The sequence below is a fragment of the Aquila chrysaetos genome, chromosome 12 (genome assembly GCF_900496995.4).
Source record: "Aquila chrysaetos chrysaetos chromosome 12, bAquChr1.4, whole genome shotgun sequence".
Lineage (NCBI taxonomy): Eukaryota > Metazoa > Chordata > Aves > Accipitriformes > Accipitridae > Aquila > Aquila chrysaetos.
Window position 1 is genome coordinate 27,804,447 of NC_044015.1, and position 15,232 is coordinate 27,819,678.

A 15,232-nucleotide genomic window follows, 5' to 3' on the forward strand; every position below is an offset into this window, starting at 1 on the left:
AAAAGTAAAAAAAAAATAAATAATTTGAGCACCTTTTAAAACACCAGTGCCTACTTATCTCTTAATAAAACAAGTGTAATTGGATAGAATGTAGCAAAAGAAAGACAATTAGAAATATATTAAAAAATAAAAAGTAACTACTTAAAAATATAAAATTTGAAGAATCTTTATGGTAATAATAAAATGCAGCACCCTGGAAGATCATGCTTATTTCATAGCCAACACACAGAGGGCCATTTCTGGTTTGGAAATCAGAAGGTACTGGACATGAAAAATGGTCTAAGTAGGAATTTTGTCTTTCTGGCACCTGAAACCTATGTAATTTTGAGAGAGGGGGTGTCTTCCAAGTCAAATTAACTTTTTAAAAAAGTGGATGTAATAACCTGCACAGACAACTAATGGATTGGAATTAGTTGCAGGTACAATGAATTAGTAGCCAAATAAAGCTAGATTTTGCAATAATTATGATAAATTTCCCCCTGTGAGCAATACATAAATACCATTTATCAAATGTCTACTATAGAAAGATATATGTGTGTTATTTATACACATAAGCTTACAAATACAGTCCATTTTCACATGCAGAGCTAGATTATGTGTGCATCTGTATGTACACATCTACTGACTTTGGTGAAGTAATGCCTCAACCTGCGTGAAAAAAGAAACTTTCTTTCCTATGTTAGTGAAACAGGACATCCTAGGAACTTTTGCTTAAACAACCTGATATGTCAGCTCCACCTGCAAGAAGCAAGCTCCAGTAGCTTTGGCTGAATTAAAGTCAAACCAACATCACCCATTCCTTGGATATGAATGAATATGGATCTACACAGAAGTAAAAATACTCAGGCTTTTCTGACCACAGATTACAGGAGTGCGCTGTTTGTTTTATAGCCATGAACCTGCTCAATTGAATCACGTCCGCCTCAGCTTAGCAGCTTAAAATTCATTCCACACAGCCTGCAGTGCTGACATGGATATGATAAGACAGAAGAACAGAAACACCACTCTGAAGTAACCTAGCTGAACTGCACATGTTCTGACCCTTTTTGAACTCCCCGGAGCTTTTGTTACCTGGCAAATGCAGCTCTAAAACTGCTCTTGTATCTCCAGATCTTTGCTCTTAGCCATGCAGAAGCCTATTTCTCTCTGGGACTGGCAGCGAGAGAGGTGCTCTCTGAAGAAGGCTTCTAAATGAGTGTGCACACTGAACTCTTACTGAACTGAATTAATTATTAAAGATGCAGATGGAGCTGTCCAAATGATAAGAACAGCTCCTGACGTATCATGATCCAAGCTTTCATTAAACCATTTCAGGCATACTAATGGCTTCCCACCGCTCATTACTTACATGCTCTTTTCTCATAGATATAATAACCCTGGTGCCCAAAGGCACGACAGGCTATGGAAATAGTGACGTTGAAAGTTCCTCAGAAGACGTACTGAGGACCTTCATACTTTCCATCCTCATTTTGTGCACACCTGTATACAGATACAGGTGCAAAAGCTTATAAACTCACAGAAAAATTTGTAAATTGAAGTAGTAAGCAATACTGTCAAAAAAGAGTTTAGGTGCATTGACACTACTATTAAACTGAGAATCATAAAAGTGATTTGATTAACATGTTAAAAAGCTTACCAAGGTGAAATTCTCATGTGCTACTGACACTAAGCAAGCTACACTACGAATACGGCTCTTCGGTTACACTGCACATGACATATTATTTTTCAGCCATTACACTTCTCACACTTCTTCCTCCAGTCTCTCTTGCTTTCTCAGTTGGGACGATTAGAGGGCAAAGCAATTGCTAGAGAAGAATTACTCCCAGGAACTGTGCTGTGATTGCTACCTGCTGTTTCATATTTTTGAAGTTGGGAATACTGCTCCCAAAGGCCTTTTGCGTCTCAGCCTAAATGATTTGCTGGAGGATAATAATGTCATGGCCAGTAAATAATAGTGAACTATGTCTGTACATGGTCAATATGATTAAATGTCCTTCACCTCTATTCTCACTCTGACCTGGTTATGAGGAAGTGAAAAAGCCGTCAGCAATGCCCAAAGCTTCCCATGTGAAATGTTATTTTAAAGCAAGGGAAAGAAATAGACGTGACTTAGCAAAATACTCCCAGTAACAATAAAGTAAAAAGCTAGACACAAAAAGCAAAATTATCACCACACAGCCAGACTTGAGGTAACTGAACTATTGGGGCATGAAACTTAGAACAATTTTCTAGTAATGATTACAACAACTGCAAGAAACAACTCTGTGTTGAATAATATTGTCTATCATATTGAAAATGCCAAGTATATCTTTCAATTGTGATTGTAGGTTTAATTAAAAAAGAATCCCTATCATCCTGAGACTTGATTTAATTTAAATGTATTTAGAATAAACTCTGTACAATTATTATGGTCTATACTTAAATCTTACAAACACTGTAATTTTTCTAATTCAACTCATACACACATGAGTTTTGGCATCTACACCTATTTCTTTGAATATATGCCAATGAACTCAAACAACTTCTATACTGCACAACTATCTTATCTTAAGTGACTACTCAAGGATTGAAATAGTTTTTGATATAAACAGAGAGTAAAACCAACCTAAATATATATAAGCTTATTTCAATATTGAAGATACCAGAAGGAATAAAGTACCTACAAAAGATTGGCCAGGTACATTTTTTATAGCAAGTTCCACGATCAAAGTATCAGTTTATTTTTACATGGAAAAGTAATGTAAACTATAAGCTACAAAAAGTGTTGAAATAGTACGTCTGGTGTATAGATCTATAAAAGTCAGAAATTTCAAAATTACGCCTGATGCATGTTTTTCAAGCTGAAAAAATAATAATGACAAAATACAATTCCTTGAATTTGGAAATTCAAGGGAACTGAACTTCTGTTAACATTTCACATTTCACAACTCTGCTATAAAGGCAGGGGAACAGGTAACTATTTAGACTTTCAAAAGCACGAAAACAAAGTAATTCATCCTTCCAAACTATCAGCAGTTATGAGAAAAGCTCTCTACGTACATAGGCTATGACCCCAGCACCAGCCTTCTAGAATATTTCCCAAGCATAGCCAGGCTTTAAAGATACTGAACTAGCAGAGAAAACCAAGGTGAGCCAAAACGCACATCTTGCATTCACTTTCCTTCCAAATTCCTATGTTGTGCAGTGTTGGTATTATTAGTCTGAAATAACAGTGACATGTTTTTCCCTGGGCTGACAGATGACTATGTGCTTTTTACCTGAAAGAGCTCAGAGAATGGATAATTGATGTATGAACACAACATTCAATCTTAAATGGACAATGGGGCACACAGCTGTGGGTGTACAGATGGGTGGGCATGCATACAATGACTTTACTCAAATGACTGCAAGAACGTGTATATGCTTTCTACTGGTGACATAATATTCTATTATTTATACTAAAACAGATGAACTTGTATGTCTGACATACATTACATGTAGCATAAATACACACAGAAGTAGTCATGGAAAAATATGCATATGCAAATACCCATACAAATACTGTGTAATGAAATATAAGATTTATTTAATTATCCAATGCGTTAGAACACCCTTTTGAGATAATTATGTTGGATAATTAGCAGTTAAATTCTGGAACGTGTACAATAGTGACTCAATTGAAAGCAATAATAATGGTTCCTTTAAAAAAAACCCTGTGTTTAGTACTTCAATGATTTTTCATATGACTACACATGTCAATACGACCTTCAGAGTTCAAGCCATTAGGAAAAAATGGCTATGCTGAAGTGCCACCACAGCTTTGACAATTAATCATTTGGTCAGCACTCTTTAAAGATTTCTAAACATTTATATAACCATTGGTCACATTACAAATTGTTTATAAGCATTTTCATGAAATGTCTTGTGAATAAGGATGGTATTGACTGATGATATTCAATCTTTTTAACTTTGCTGTGAGGCAATCTAAAAGGAAAGGAAAAAGCAAAGTTCTTACCAAAATAATAAAGGTAACAGGTCCAATGAAACTCCAGATAAAATAGTTATCTACATGGAGCCAGCAACTATCATGGAAAAAACAGAATGAAAAGTGAACAATTGCATTAGCACCTCAGTCAAATAAATGGAAAGTGCAAAAATACTTCTTAAGCTAACATTTTGCCAGTAAACAATGATAAACGTTGCACGGTACCACTTAGTCCTAATTTCTACCACAATTTTTCCTAACCTGAAACTCTTCTGATGAGTCCTGTTTAATAACACTACTGAACTTGAAAATACATCATCAGGAATAGCTAACATAAGAAGAAACAAAACCAAAACGAGCTCTCTCTCAGTCAAAAGGTTTGGTCACAGGGTTCTATCATGGACTAATGAATCTAACATCAGTAAATATTTTTCACAGGTTTTCAATGTAATCTTCAAAATCTGCTTTTAACTTTATATTATTTGCAAAGTGCTTACTCTTGAGGAATACGACAGAAAATGTTCAGATGCCATGTTTTGCTGAAAAAAATATGGTATAAATAATATGCCCCAACTGGGAGTTGAACAGTAGAGAAAGAATACATATGATACCAGACTAAATGATGTGTAAACCTATTAGGGCCAACTTCACTTAGCAATTCGTTTTTCATACAGCCCAGTTCCCTGCTGAATTGCTCTTATTTGTCTTTCATCAGTAGCAAAATCAAGCAGCTTTCTTGTAGTCAACAGTATCTTCCCATTCTGTAACTAATTTCATCAAAGGACACAGTAAACACTACTGGAAGGCAAATTCATGCCTCCAGCAACTCAAAAATGTTTTCTCTCTACCTTCTGTCACTTTCTATATATATCTGTATTTTTGTAAATAAAAGGCAGTGGCTAATTTTATTCCTGCTCTACTCGCCTGATAAAATATTATCGAAGTGAAACATACGGGTTGGAATATTGTACTGTCATAATTCAGGATAAGAGTTAGCTAGAGGGGCAGTTGAACAAAGAGATCTAATGAAGCATTAGCTTAAAACTGGGTGGTTAGTCCTGACAGATACTTTAAGTTGAGAATTTTTACTTAATATACATTTGAGGCCAAAAAGTTATTTACTTTTTCAATTTGTTTCAGGTCAATCTTTTGTGTTAAAAGAAAGACCATAATTTAGAATCGGCCTCTCTAGAGTACAAATCCTCTGAACCTAGACAATTACAAAAGACTTGATTGTAATTTGTGCACAGCATTGCCATTCTCTTACGAATAAAGCTTTCAGATAGTATTTTAGTCTGTCAGGGACCCTCTGACAGCTAATAGGCTTTAAAAAATTATTCACTTGAAAAACACTCAGGTCACTTGCAATTACTTACGCTTTCTCTGTTCCGTAGCTCTTGTAGTCAATAGCTGCTGAGACACCAACTACTGTAGCAGGGAAGAGGTAGCCAGCAACATAGTAGTACTTCTTCCTAGAATATTCACTTTCAAATACTTCTACTAACATTAGATAAAGCTGCACTCCTTCTAGACACATCCAGGCAAAGGCTGCCAGGAAGAAAAAGTGTAAGAGACCTGCGAATATCGGACATGCAATCTGCAAAGAAAAAGAAAGATGGAAATATAAACTACAAAATCTTCACATCATTACATCTCCAATTAAATAGTGTGTAATAGAACAGCATATACTTCTATCAGAGATCTTTCACAAATTCAGGCGTGTTTTCCCTACCTGAAAACATACACTGAACATTTGAAAATACTAATCTGTGCTCAGTAGCTACAGAAAGTAAGTTAGCTAAACTGTGTGAATGAAGATAAGGAAATTGTGCCCCCACCCCCTGGTCTTCAACTGTAGGGTGGACTTTTCAGTTTTATAAGCAACTCTTTAATTTTGAAACTGATATGGTTTTAGGACTTACAGTTTAGATAATCTGAGATACGAACAGTTGGTTCTAGAAGCATAATGAAATACTGCTTATTTAAAATTATGAAGCGGCCATCAAGCCATTTTTGTCTGCTGTAATTTGGAGGTTTCTACTGTCATAACAGAAATCAATCTGAATTCTCTCCCCTTTGACTGAGTTCTGGATGAAAGTATACTGAGTTATTAGATTTCAACCCAATGAATCGCTTCAGAATTAATTTCACCAATACTGCCAAAAAACCTGCATGAATGTGCCATGTAAAAAATGTGTAAATATACAGATAAGGCTCTGTACTAATATCTATCTATATATAAAAAAGTAGTCAATAGCTGTGGAGACATATGAATACATAGAGACAAGATATATATGTTCCTAGTACGTCAACATTTAATTTCATCTCCTCTTTCAAAAGTTTAACCACCTGCTTCGTTAATAGCCGATGTTTCTCAACTGAAAACGAAAAACATTGCAGTAAGTGGGAAATTAAGGCCACAGTGATATTTTTGATGGATGTAAATACTATTTACGAACATGTCTATCACATTTTCACACTGAGCTTTTATTTCAGCCTTGCTGTGTCAGAATGCCGAAAGCTTGGCAGTGTTGTCATGTTTTAATTCAAACCCATTTCAAACAGTCATTTCAGAGAACGAGATCAGTACACACAGAGAAAACTTACCTTGTACTCTGTCTTATCGATGCCTATTAGGAAAATGAACTCAGCAATGAATAGGTTGATACAAAGGTTCTTGTGAATAGTGTTACGATCACTTTGCAGGCCACGGAAAAAACAGAATGTGAAGATGCAGATGGCCAGGCAAACAAGAGAGATGACAATTCCCACCCAGGTGATGACAGTGAGGAGCAATTCGTGCACTCCATCTTTGTACTAGAAATAACCAAGAATGGAGAAAATTAATATGACTCTCTATGAGTATAAAGAAAAACCTATTTTCACAGGTAGCATCCAGAGAAGTTACTTGTTCATTACATGAGATGGGCAAAATGTACTCAGTAATTTCTCAGTCCCAGGTCAGCCTCCCAGAAGAGCAAGATTAAGGTAAGTAGAAGAGGAGCAGGTCTCAGAAAAATGTGACTATTTTAGCCAGACCAGATAGCATTTTTACTCCTCCTATGGCTTGCTGTAAACTTGTCAGACAAGAACAAGTAGAGAAACATAACATTTTGAAAGTGCCACTAGGCTCTGATGCAGAGAAAGAGAGCTTTCCCTGGGACCTCCTATAAGACTACATGTTCTTTCCTACAGACCTGCAAATCCACAGCAGAGCAGAAAGCAACTATTTACACACCAATTAAGACAAAATGCAGAATATGTTACGTGTGTAATTCCAGCTCTAATCTCACGTTTAGCTAAGGAAGGTTCCCTGCTTCAGTGGCGACAGTATCACTTTTGTCATCTCAGTCACCTTTTCAGCGACCTTTCCAAATACAATGGCTTTATGAGAAGTCTCATATCCTTGCAAATATTGCATGCTCCGGGCCCCCTAACATCCAGTAAATGCTTTAACTAGACAACAATATTTCAGAGTATGAAGAGGCACTCAAACGACTAGTATGGAAGCTCCTTGACCCTCCTGCTCTAAGGAGAGCTGGCACTCGTGCTTCCAGGGAACAGCTTGCACAGCTGCCCCTACAGAAACTCTCCAGCTGTACTGAGGGGAAGTCTGTAAAATGGTTGTAAGGTTGGTCAGTAACTTTAAAATATGACTTGAAGAAAACTCTTCTCCTTCCTTATTTTTCTTTCCTGTTATTTTCCTTGTAACTTTCTGGGTGAGGAAGAAAAGTGCTACAGAAAGCAAATTGCTTTGGAAAGAGTGGGTAGAAACTATAAATACTTAAGAAACTTCAGCAATTTTGGATCTTGCTAAAAGTTTAAAGCTAGATCTTTACAAGTTTGTTCCCTGCCAATGGCTAGAAACATCATTACCTACCACAATTTCCCGATGAGCCATAAGAATTGCAAAGTTGGTTAGGTGACTGCAAGCACACGTTGTATGAGTTTTATTTGTGTCAACCAGTTTGCAGCCCTGAGTTGACCAGTATCCCATCATAGTCCTCTCTGAGTAGTTCCAGAAGGAACAATTTGCATTGAAATAATTGTCAGGCTGGGAGATAAAAGGATAACACAAAATGAGGATTTTACACACTAAGATGGCAACAACAATTGTTTAATATGTGTAAAGGGTAATTTAGATTAAACTTTGCATGTTTCGGACAATAAAGTTTTTCATCAGCAAAATTGTGGACTCTGTTATACAAGGAAGACATCTAGTTTAAAAGGGACTTTATAGTCCGAAACACTCTAAAGTGTAGTCTCAATTACTGTAGACCCAATTTTAAACAATTACAATTTCCATTTTACGATTTTATGCACTGATGGTACATTATAGCCATTTTTGCTTTCTGCAAAATTAGGACTACGAATTTATTCTGAAGATATTTTTCCTGTAATTGAGAATTTGAAAATATGATCTTTTTCCTTTGATTCTCACCTTTGGTCGGGCCAAAGTCATGTGAACAGACATCAGGAAAAAGTTCATTGCTCAATGCCTATCTATTTTGATGAAAAACAATCAAAACAGATTTATAAAAACAGGGAAAATGAGAAGAAAATCCAACCATATTTTCTCTGTCATGGTAGTGATTATTTACTTTCCCCATGTGAGACATGACAACGTAAAGAACCAAACTAACAAGCAAAGAAACACATCAAATAAATTACCATGAAGAAGATATACACAAATTTAAAGAATAACAAAACAAGACACAATACTTCATTCTTCACAGAATAACTGCATTTAAACAATTTGTAGAGGCTTCCAGAACTTGGTCCAAAATTAAGGTAAGTACCATTAAAAGTACCATTAAAACTTGCCACATCAGACCATCAAGAATCTTAACAGTTCTTTTCTACCCTGCTACTAAGGTAAGAGTTAATTTTCAGTTAGAAACAAATTAGTCATTTACATTTTCATGTTGATTACTGAATTAGCTTTCATTAAGAATACACTTAAGTTCTAATAATCACTGAACCACGCTCATTTAATTTTATGTTCATAGACTTAACTAAGCTTGTGTCTCTGACCTAGTCCAACATTTAAAATTCAAATGGAAAAAAGGTTATTTTTCTGCATTGCTTTTCTCTCTTGCTGATTTTATGACCTTCCCATTAATTCATTAGCATAACTCACATCAATGTGTTCCAGTGTAAAATGCACAGGATCAGTCAGGTACACCCGGCTAGACTCCTTGTTGATAGAGGCTGCAATGACGTGGGAATTGACTGCAATCGTGCTATTCCGCCCAGCAAAGTCGCTGCCTAGCTTTATGGTTGCATTTTCAGTGCTGAGAAAACGCCCCAAACTTTTGTAAATGATGAAAACCAGTTTTGCTAATCCTAGAAAAGAAAAAAACCAAAAAACCATCATCATGCCACAGAGGTCTACAGAAAGACAGCAACCTGTACTCTAATGAACTGACAAGAAAGCATCAGTAAACAGAGAGGCATTTTCAGGCTATGGATTTGAAGAAAAACGCCTGGCTACCCATGATCTTCAAGAAAAAGCCACAGAGCAGTTTGTTGTGGTTCGTTTTGATATTTTAACTAGGGGAGGTAATGTAGGTTTTATAAAAGTTAATGGAGTTTCAGTGCTCTGTGCCCAAGACTCACCATTCCTGCTGTTCTGTTTCACGGTGCTTGCAGAAAGCTGAATCGAGTTGCCTCCTTTACTGCCCTGAGGAAATTTCAAGTCCTGCACCTGGCCCTCAGTAATGAGCACTGCAACATCCAAAACTAAGCAGACCAGAGGAAAAAAAAAACCAAGAAAAGTTGTAAAAAAGGAGAATGCAGAGAAAGTCTCTTGGCCAGACTGCAGTATGCCAGATGACAATTATTTCCCCCCAGTCTTTATTTAGTTTTCTCACACTGCTGTCCTCATTTGCCACCATAAGACAGATCTGTACTGCATGTTTCAATCACACAGAAGTATTTTCTTTAACTAAACCTAGTGCATGCTACTAAAATGACAGCACTTTAATACTGATAACATGACATCAAACCTTGTTTTAATTTGTGCCTCCAAAACACCCACTTAAAAATACCACACACACATTGCAGAGAAATGTTAATTTTGAAACTCCTAATGTCTATGCAGTATCCTCTGCTAACAAATTTAGAACTTTAAGTATTGATTTAGATATAGAGTTTTTAAAACAGTCAGCAAATGAACGGTTAAGTATACTTATGCCATGTATTTAGCTAAATCAGTATTCATAGCTAAAAAAAAATTTCTAATTATTTTCCTAAATCTAATTCTGTATAAAGGTTTATAGGAAAACATTTTATTGGTTCTGCTAAAAAACATTTAAATTGAAAACTTAGATGCCACTCAGCCTTACTTAAGTTTTAATTTCATAACACATTGTATATTGGGAAGCTTTCATGGGATTACCATCGAAGGCTAGATTCCCTTTGGATATGTAAAATCATATAGGTCAGAGTGGTCAATTTTTTGACAAGTATCTGCATTATATTAAACTAGGCTAACTATAGGTCTATAAACTAACAAAAGGTATGGAATTATGGAATGATTTCTCTTTCTCTAAGCCACACATATGTATGTGTGCTGGGAATTCAGTCTTCCATGGCATCAGTCATGTGTTACTATGACTTGAAGAGGGCTTATCACAAGAAGTCATGTTCAGTCTACTGAGTTCCATGGAACTGCTTGTCTACATTCTGAGAGAGGTTTGTTGTGATTCTACCCACATTCCTTCAGAAACAACTGGTGCAGGTACTTTGATAATGGACTGTAACACCTTTCCTCATCTTTTCCCAGTATCTTCCTACTCAAATTAAAAACTAGGCAGAATCATCTTATACAGTTACAAACACGGAGACACTGAAACGTGAAAACTCTCATTTCTGCAGTCTATTCCAAGTCTCCATCTCGGTACCCCTCAAATTAGCAGACTTTAAGCTTCCTTGTACCTCACTGAGACCACATTAATCTCTGTAAGAAGATGAAGGAATTATAATTTTATGCATAGCAATGATTTTTGCTTTAACACATTCTGCCTACCAATATTTGCACCTCTCTAATACCAAACCCCTTCATTTCTCTGTCACCACTTAAATTCCAAATTATGCTCCAACTATCTTCAGCTATTCTGCAGTCTCTGGAGCATAGCCATTCTGCATTATGGGAGATGTAGTTCACTGAACACATTTTTACCTGGAGGTAGTCATGTTTAATATAAACATTTGGCCTATGTTCTGGGTGCCTAAAATATTTAACTGGCAGAGTACATTGCAAAAAAGTAATTTGAATTCATTAGGAACAGTTCATATATAACAGGAAAGCATTTCTGCAGCTCTACAGAAAGCAGTTACCTCAAAAAATCCATACTCTGCTATTTAAGCACTCTTCATATCCATACGTTCTGCTAATGATTTTTCAGTGGTAAATCTACTTTGCAACATCAACTACTTTCCATTTTACACTGTATTAATGACACTAAAGAAGAATGCTAATTTTGAAGAACTAAACAAGAAAAGTGTGTCTCCCCTGCTTAGGAGCATTTACCTTTCCACCAAACGTTGCACAGCTCAGCTTTCAAAGAGTATGTCACTATCTGGAACATTTTTTCCTTGTTTTGTGTAAAGCAATGCACAGCACTTTAAATTATACTTGAAAATAAATTTACTTACCAATATTTTCTGTGGGCATTGAGACTCTAGTTGGTTCTAAGAGATTATCAGCCAAGACAAAAGCCCCTTCTTCTAACGTATCAAGTAGCATTGTGGCTGCATGGGCTTGTTCTGAAGAATTCATGTCCTTCCAGGACTCCAGAGCTTCAGGCCTGAGCAGGTTGTCCACTGTATCCACAATTGCCTGTATTCATTAGAAAACTATCATTAGGTCTGATTGCCCTAGGCAGCTTGGGAAAATTTCCAGTGTTATCTGGTGACAATTATAATACTTAACTGTCAGAATGATTTACTGTGATTTAATGGCACTAGAAAACTATTTTCAACATAAAAACATTTTCCGTCCTCTCTCTGGATTAGCATTAATAGAAGTGCAGTTAGCCACTAGCATTGTGTGGTCTCTATGTGGTAAACATGCAGATTTGACTCGTCTCATGTCAGATATAAAGACGGTCTCATTAATGTGTTGAAAAATGTAAAAACAACTGCCAGAAGTTTTGCCTGAAGCCTTCACCTTAAAGTTAATGTCAAAATGTGTAACTTCTATTTAGAAATACCAATGCCAAAATTGGCATTCTGCAGCTTAGGCTAAAAAGACAGTAATACTCTTCTGGAAACTTAGCCCAACTCATGCAGCCATAGCACTATAAACTACTTGTCTATGACAAACTGCCTTCTTTATTACAGGAGGCATGAAATGAAGCTGACTCAGTGGATATAAATTAGCCTGGGCCACTCTCACTCCCCCTCCTGTTCCTGTACCTGTTCATAGATACTTAAAAAGATTACTAACTCCCATTCCTGCACAAAGGTCAGTTAAAAAAGGAAATCAATAGAGCAAACAAGATGTCCACTGACTGTCCCTGTTATCAGTGAAGGCAAAACTGTAAAACTGAAAAAAGCTGCCATTTTAAAAATTCTTTCTTGTAACAACTCTATCATCATGTTTTAAGGTTCATTAAGCTGCATATAAAGTAACAGTAAATAAGGAAGAAGAAGAATTCAGTGACATGATTACATTATTTTTACAAAATAATCCAATCAATCAGAGTAATCAGTTAATCAATTGAAGGCAGGCTCTTACATTAATGCATAATGTAGCTGTGCATTGAGGACGCCATGCATTGCTGAAACACCCTGTTCACTCTGTCCCATTTACCTAGTCATAATGTGTCATTAAGCATATATAATTTGTTTGATCAATTTAAAAGCACTGGGAATGGAAACAGAACACATTGTACAAACAGAAAGATGTCAGTCTGGAATACTATATTGTGCAAATAAACGAATAGGAAAAGTTGGTCAAGGCTATTGTCAGAGCAAGATTAATTAGCCTAATCCATTTTAATATCCTCTTTCTGTCTGCATTGTGAGCCACCACGACCTTCCTGGCAGGTGGAAGATACTTCGAAGTGGCATTAAAGCCTTTTTTCTTTAGCTAATGGGAGACAGAATAGTCAAAATGCTCGCACTGATACTGCTGCAGCCATTAACTAGAGTGGAACAGAAATTGGTCTGCAGAGGCCAGATTCATTAGTCACCAAGAAATACAGATTGGAGCCTCTAATCTGAGATACAAATGAATCCTCTGTCACAAAGTGGGAACTTGCTTCATTTGCATAGTGTAAGTCAGCTTTTGATTTGTAATTTCAAGAGGTTTATTAGTCTTATCTAAGCAGAGAAGCCCATTTGAGACCTACAGAAAATGACCCTGGTTGGAAATTAAGGTTGTCCTATGGTTTCTTGTGTAACTCCATACAGCGCTGACGGTATGCATTCATTAATATGAAACACTTTTTATTTATTATGGGATAATCTAGCTCTGCATTTTTCCTGTGGAAAATGATCACCTGCCCAGTAATATTTCTGAGGCGTTTTCTCCTCTCAGACAGGGGCGAGTGGGCGGTGGGAAGACCACGCGGCCCCTGTGACACAGCTCTTGGAGCAACCCCATTACTGCTCTTCTCATATTCATGTTAACTACTGACAATGAAGGATGAAAACTCAGGCTACTCAAACCGCATCTGCTGGATTTCCCTCTACTATTAAAAAATATTTTCTAATAAAAAACTATTACAATTATTGTTATTTGAGAAGTGGATTTCTCTCCAGATCTTTGTCTCTTTTTGTCAAATTTTTGCATAACTGGACATCTCAGATCCACTTCCCGGGGTGTGAGATAAAAGACAGAAGCACCCTGTACAGAGAAATGTCTCTTCAGTAAGAGTCTGAATTATTTTATTATGTTGCAAAGTATTTCAAAGTTCTTTTTAAAAGTTGTTCTTACATTTTATCTCAGAGAGTACAAGCAAAAACCAGTATTTTAAAAGAAACTTTGAAAAAATGTGCAATAAAATTTTTCAGAGCCAGACACAATCTGTTCTAGGACTTTTTTCTCTTCTTCACAGGCGCAAGGTGGCATTACTAGCATTGTATTGCAGAGCAGGAGCTGGCCACTACAGACAACCATACTACAGCAGATGAAAGAAACTGAAAATCAGGTAGCAATGTGTTACATGCCTTCCATATAGCCTGGTTAATGGGACACGTGGCACACATTTTACTAGTAAAGTTAGAGAAATGTTTGTCTTTACATTTTATCCTGAAGTCATGAATCTGGCTTTTGTAACAACTCTTAAAACTGTAAGAAAGAGTGATTTTACTAGGTATAATAATACACAAAGAACAAAGCAGGCTATATAATGTACATTTTTCATGCAAGCAAATCAACTCTAAACAGTCTTTGATATAAAATACTACCAAGCTGAAGTAATTTCTGTTAAGTTGCCAGCTTTTCCTCTACCCAAAGCTGAGAGAGATGTTACTTCCAATTCAGATAATAACCATTTCTGCTCTTTTAGTTTTGAACAAGTTGAGGTAAAAGAGGTATAAACTTTGATCTTTAATTTTTTTTTCTGAGTGTTATACCTGTGCAAAGCCAACATTTGTACAGTTGATATGGGGCACAATACACATTTATCAAAGACTGAAATACATAGGATCATGCAGCAAGATGATAAAGCGTGGCAGGTTGCTGAAGCAGGGAGAAAGCAGGGTGACAGCACAGGAGAGATACCTTAAGGTAAGCCCTGCATGTCTTCTCTCGTTTTTGGAGCTTTTTAGTAAGAAAAAAGAAAATCAGAAGTTAGACACATTCTGGAAAGCTTCAGAAATATAAAAAAATTAGTCTGGTGTTTCAAATCCCGAATTTGAACTACAGCCTGGACGTTAATCTGGTTTCTGTCCAGCGATGACTATAAAAAACCATCACACAGGAAATGTTTTTTCCCCAACCTTTATACAGGTGCCCAGATATCTTTGCCCAAATGGTGGGATTTGTGTGAAAAGGTCAAAGGAGAAAATCCCTGTGCGGGCACTCGATCTGTCTCTGGGAAAACTCTTTTAAGAGCCGTGAGGGATTGTAAATAAAACTATTGCCAAAATAACAGAGGAGTGCATGGAGCGATCTCTCTAAAGGAGGCTGAAAAAATGTTTAATTTGTAGCTTGTTTACTAAGCTGATGCAAGGAAGAGGCTGAGAAATACAGCATTTCCTCTGAGCAAAAGAGAACTGGTAGTAACACTTGTGATTTGTATTTAAACCACAAAG

The 15,232-nt window shown here is 36.5% G+C and overlaps 1 protein-coding gene across 33 annotated transcripts in view; it reads right to left on the reverse strand.

Moving 5' to 3' along the window:
- The window catches only part of ADGRL2 (adhesion G protein-coupled receptor L2), a 393,964-nt gene that overhangs the window by 18,858 nt on the left and 359,874 nt on the right, over nt 1–15,232 (reverse strand). For 25 of the 33 annotated variants that reach the window (XM_030032141.2, XM_030032143.2, XM_030032142.2 and 22 more), the window contains 8 exons: nt 14,700–14,738; nt 11,624–11,807; nt 9,584–9,706; nt 9,105–9,310; nt 7,845–8,018; nt 6,572–6,781; nt 5,341–5,561; nt 3,995–4,061 (listed from right to left, as the gene is read on the reverse strand). In XM_030032141.2, the coding sequence (XP_029888001.1) occupies nt 3,995–4,061; nt 5,341–5,561; nt 6,572–6,781; nt 7,845–8,018; nt 9,105–9,310; nt 9,584–9,706; nt 11,624–11,807; nt 14,700–14,738 (1,224 nt within the window). The remainder of the gene's footprint in view (nt 1–3,994; nt 4,062–5,340; nt 5,562–6,571; nt 6,782–7,844; nt 8,019–9,104; nt 9,311–9,583; nt 9,707–11,623; nt 11,808–14,699; nt 14,739–15,232) is intronic. The other 8 variants (XM_030032161.2, XM_030032153.2, XM_030032160.2 and 5 more) reach the window with 1 other exon arrangement.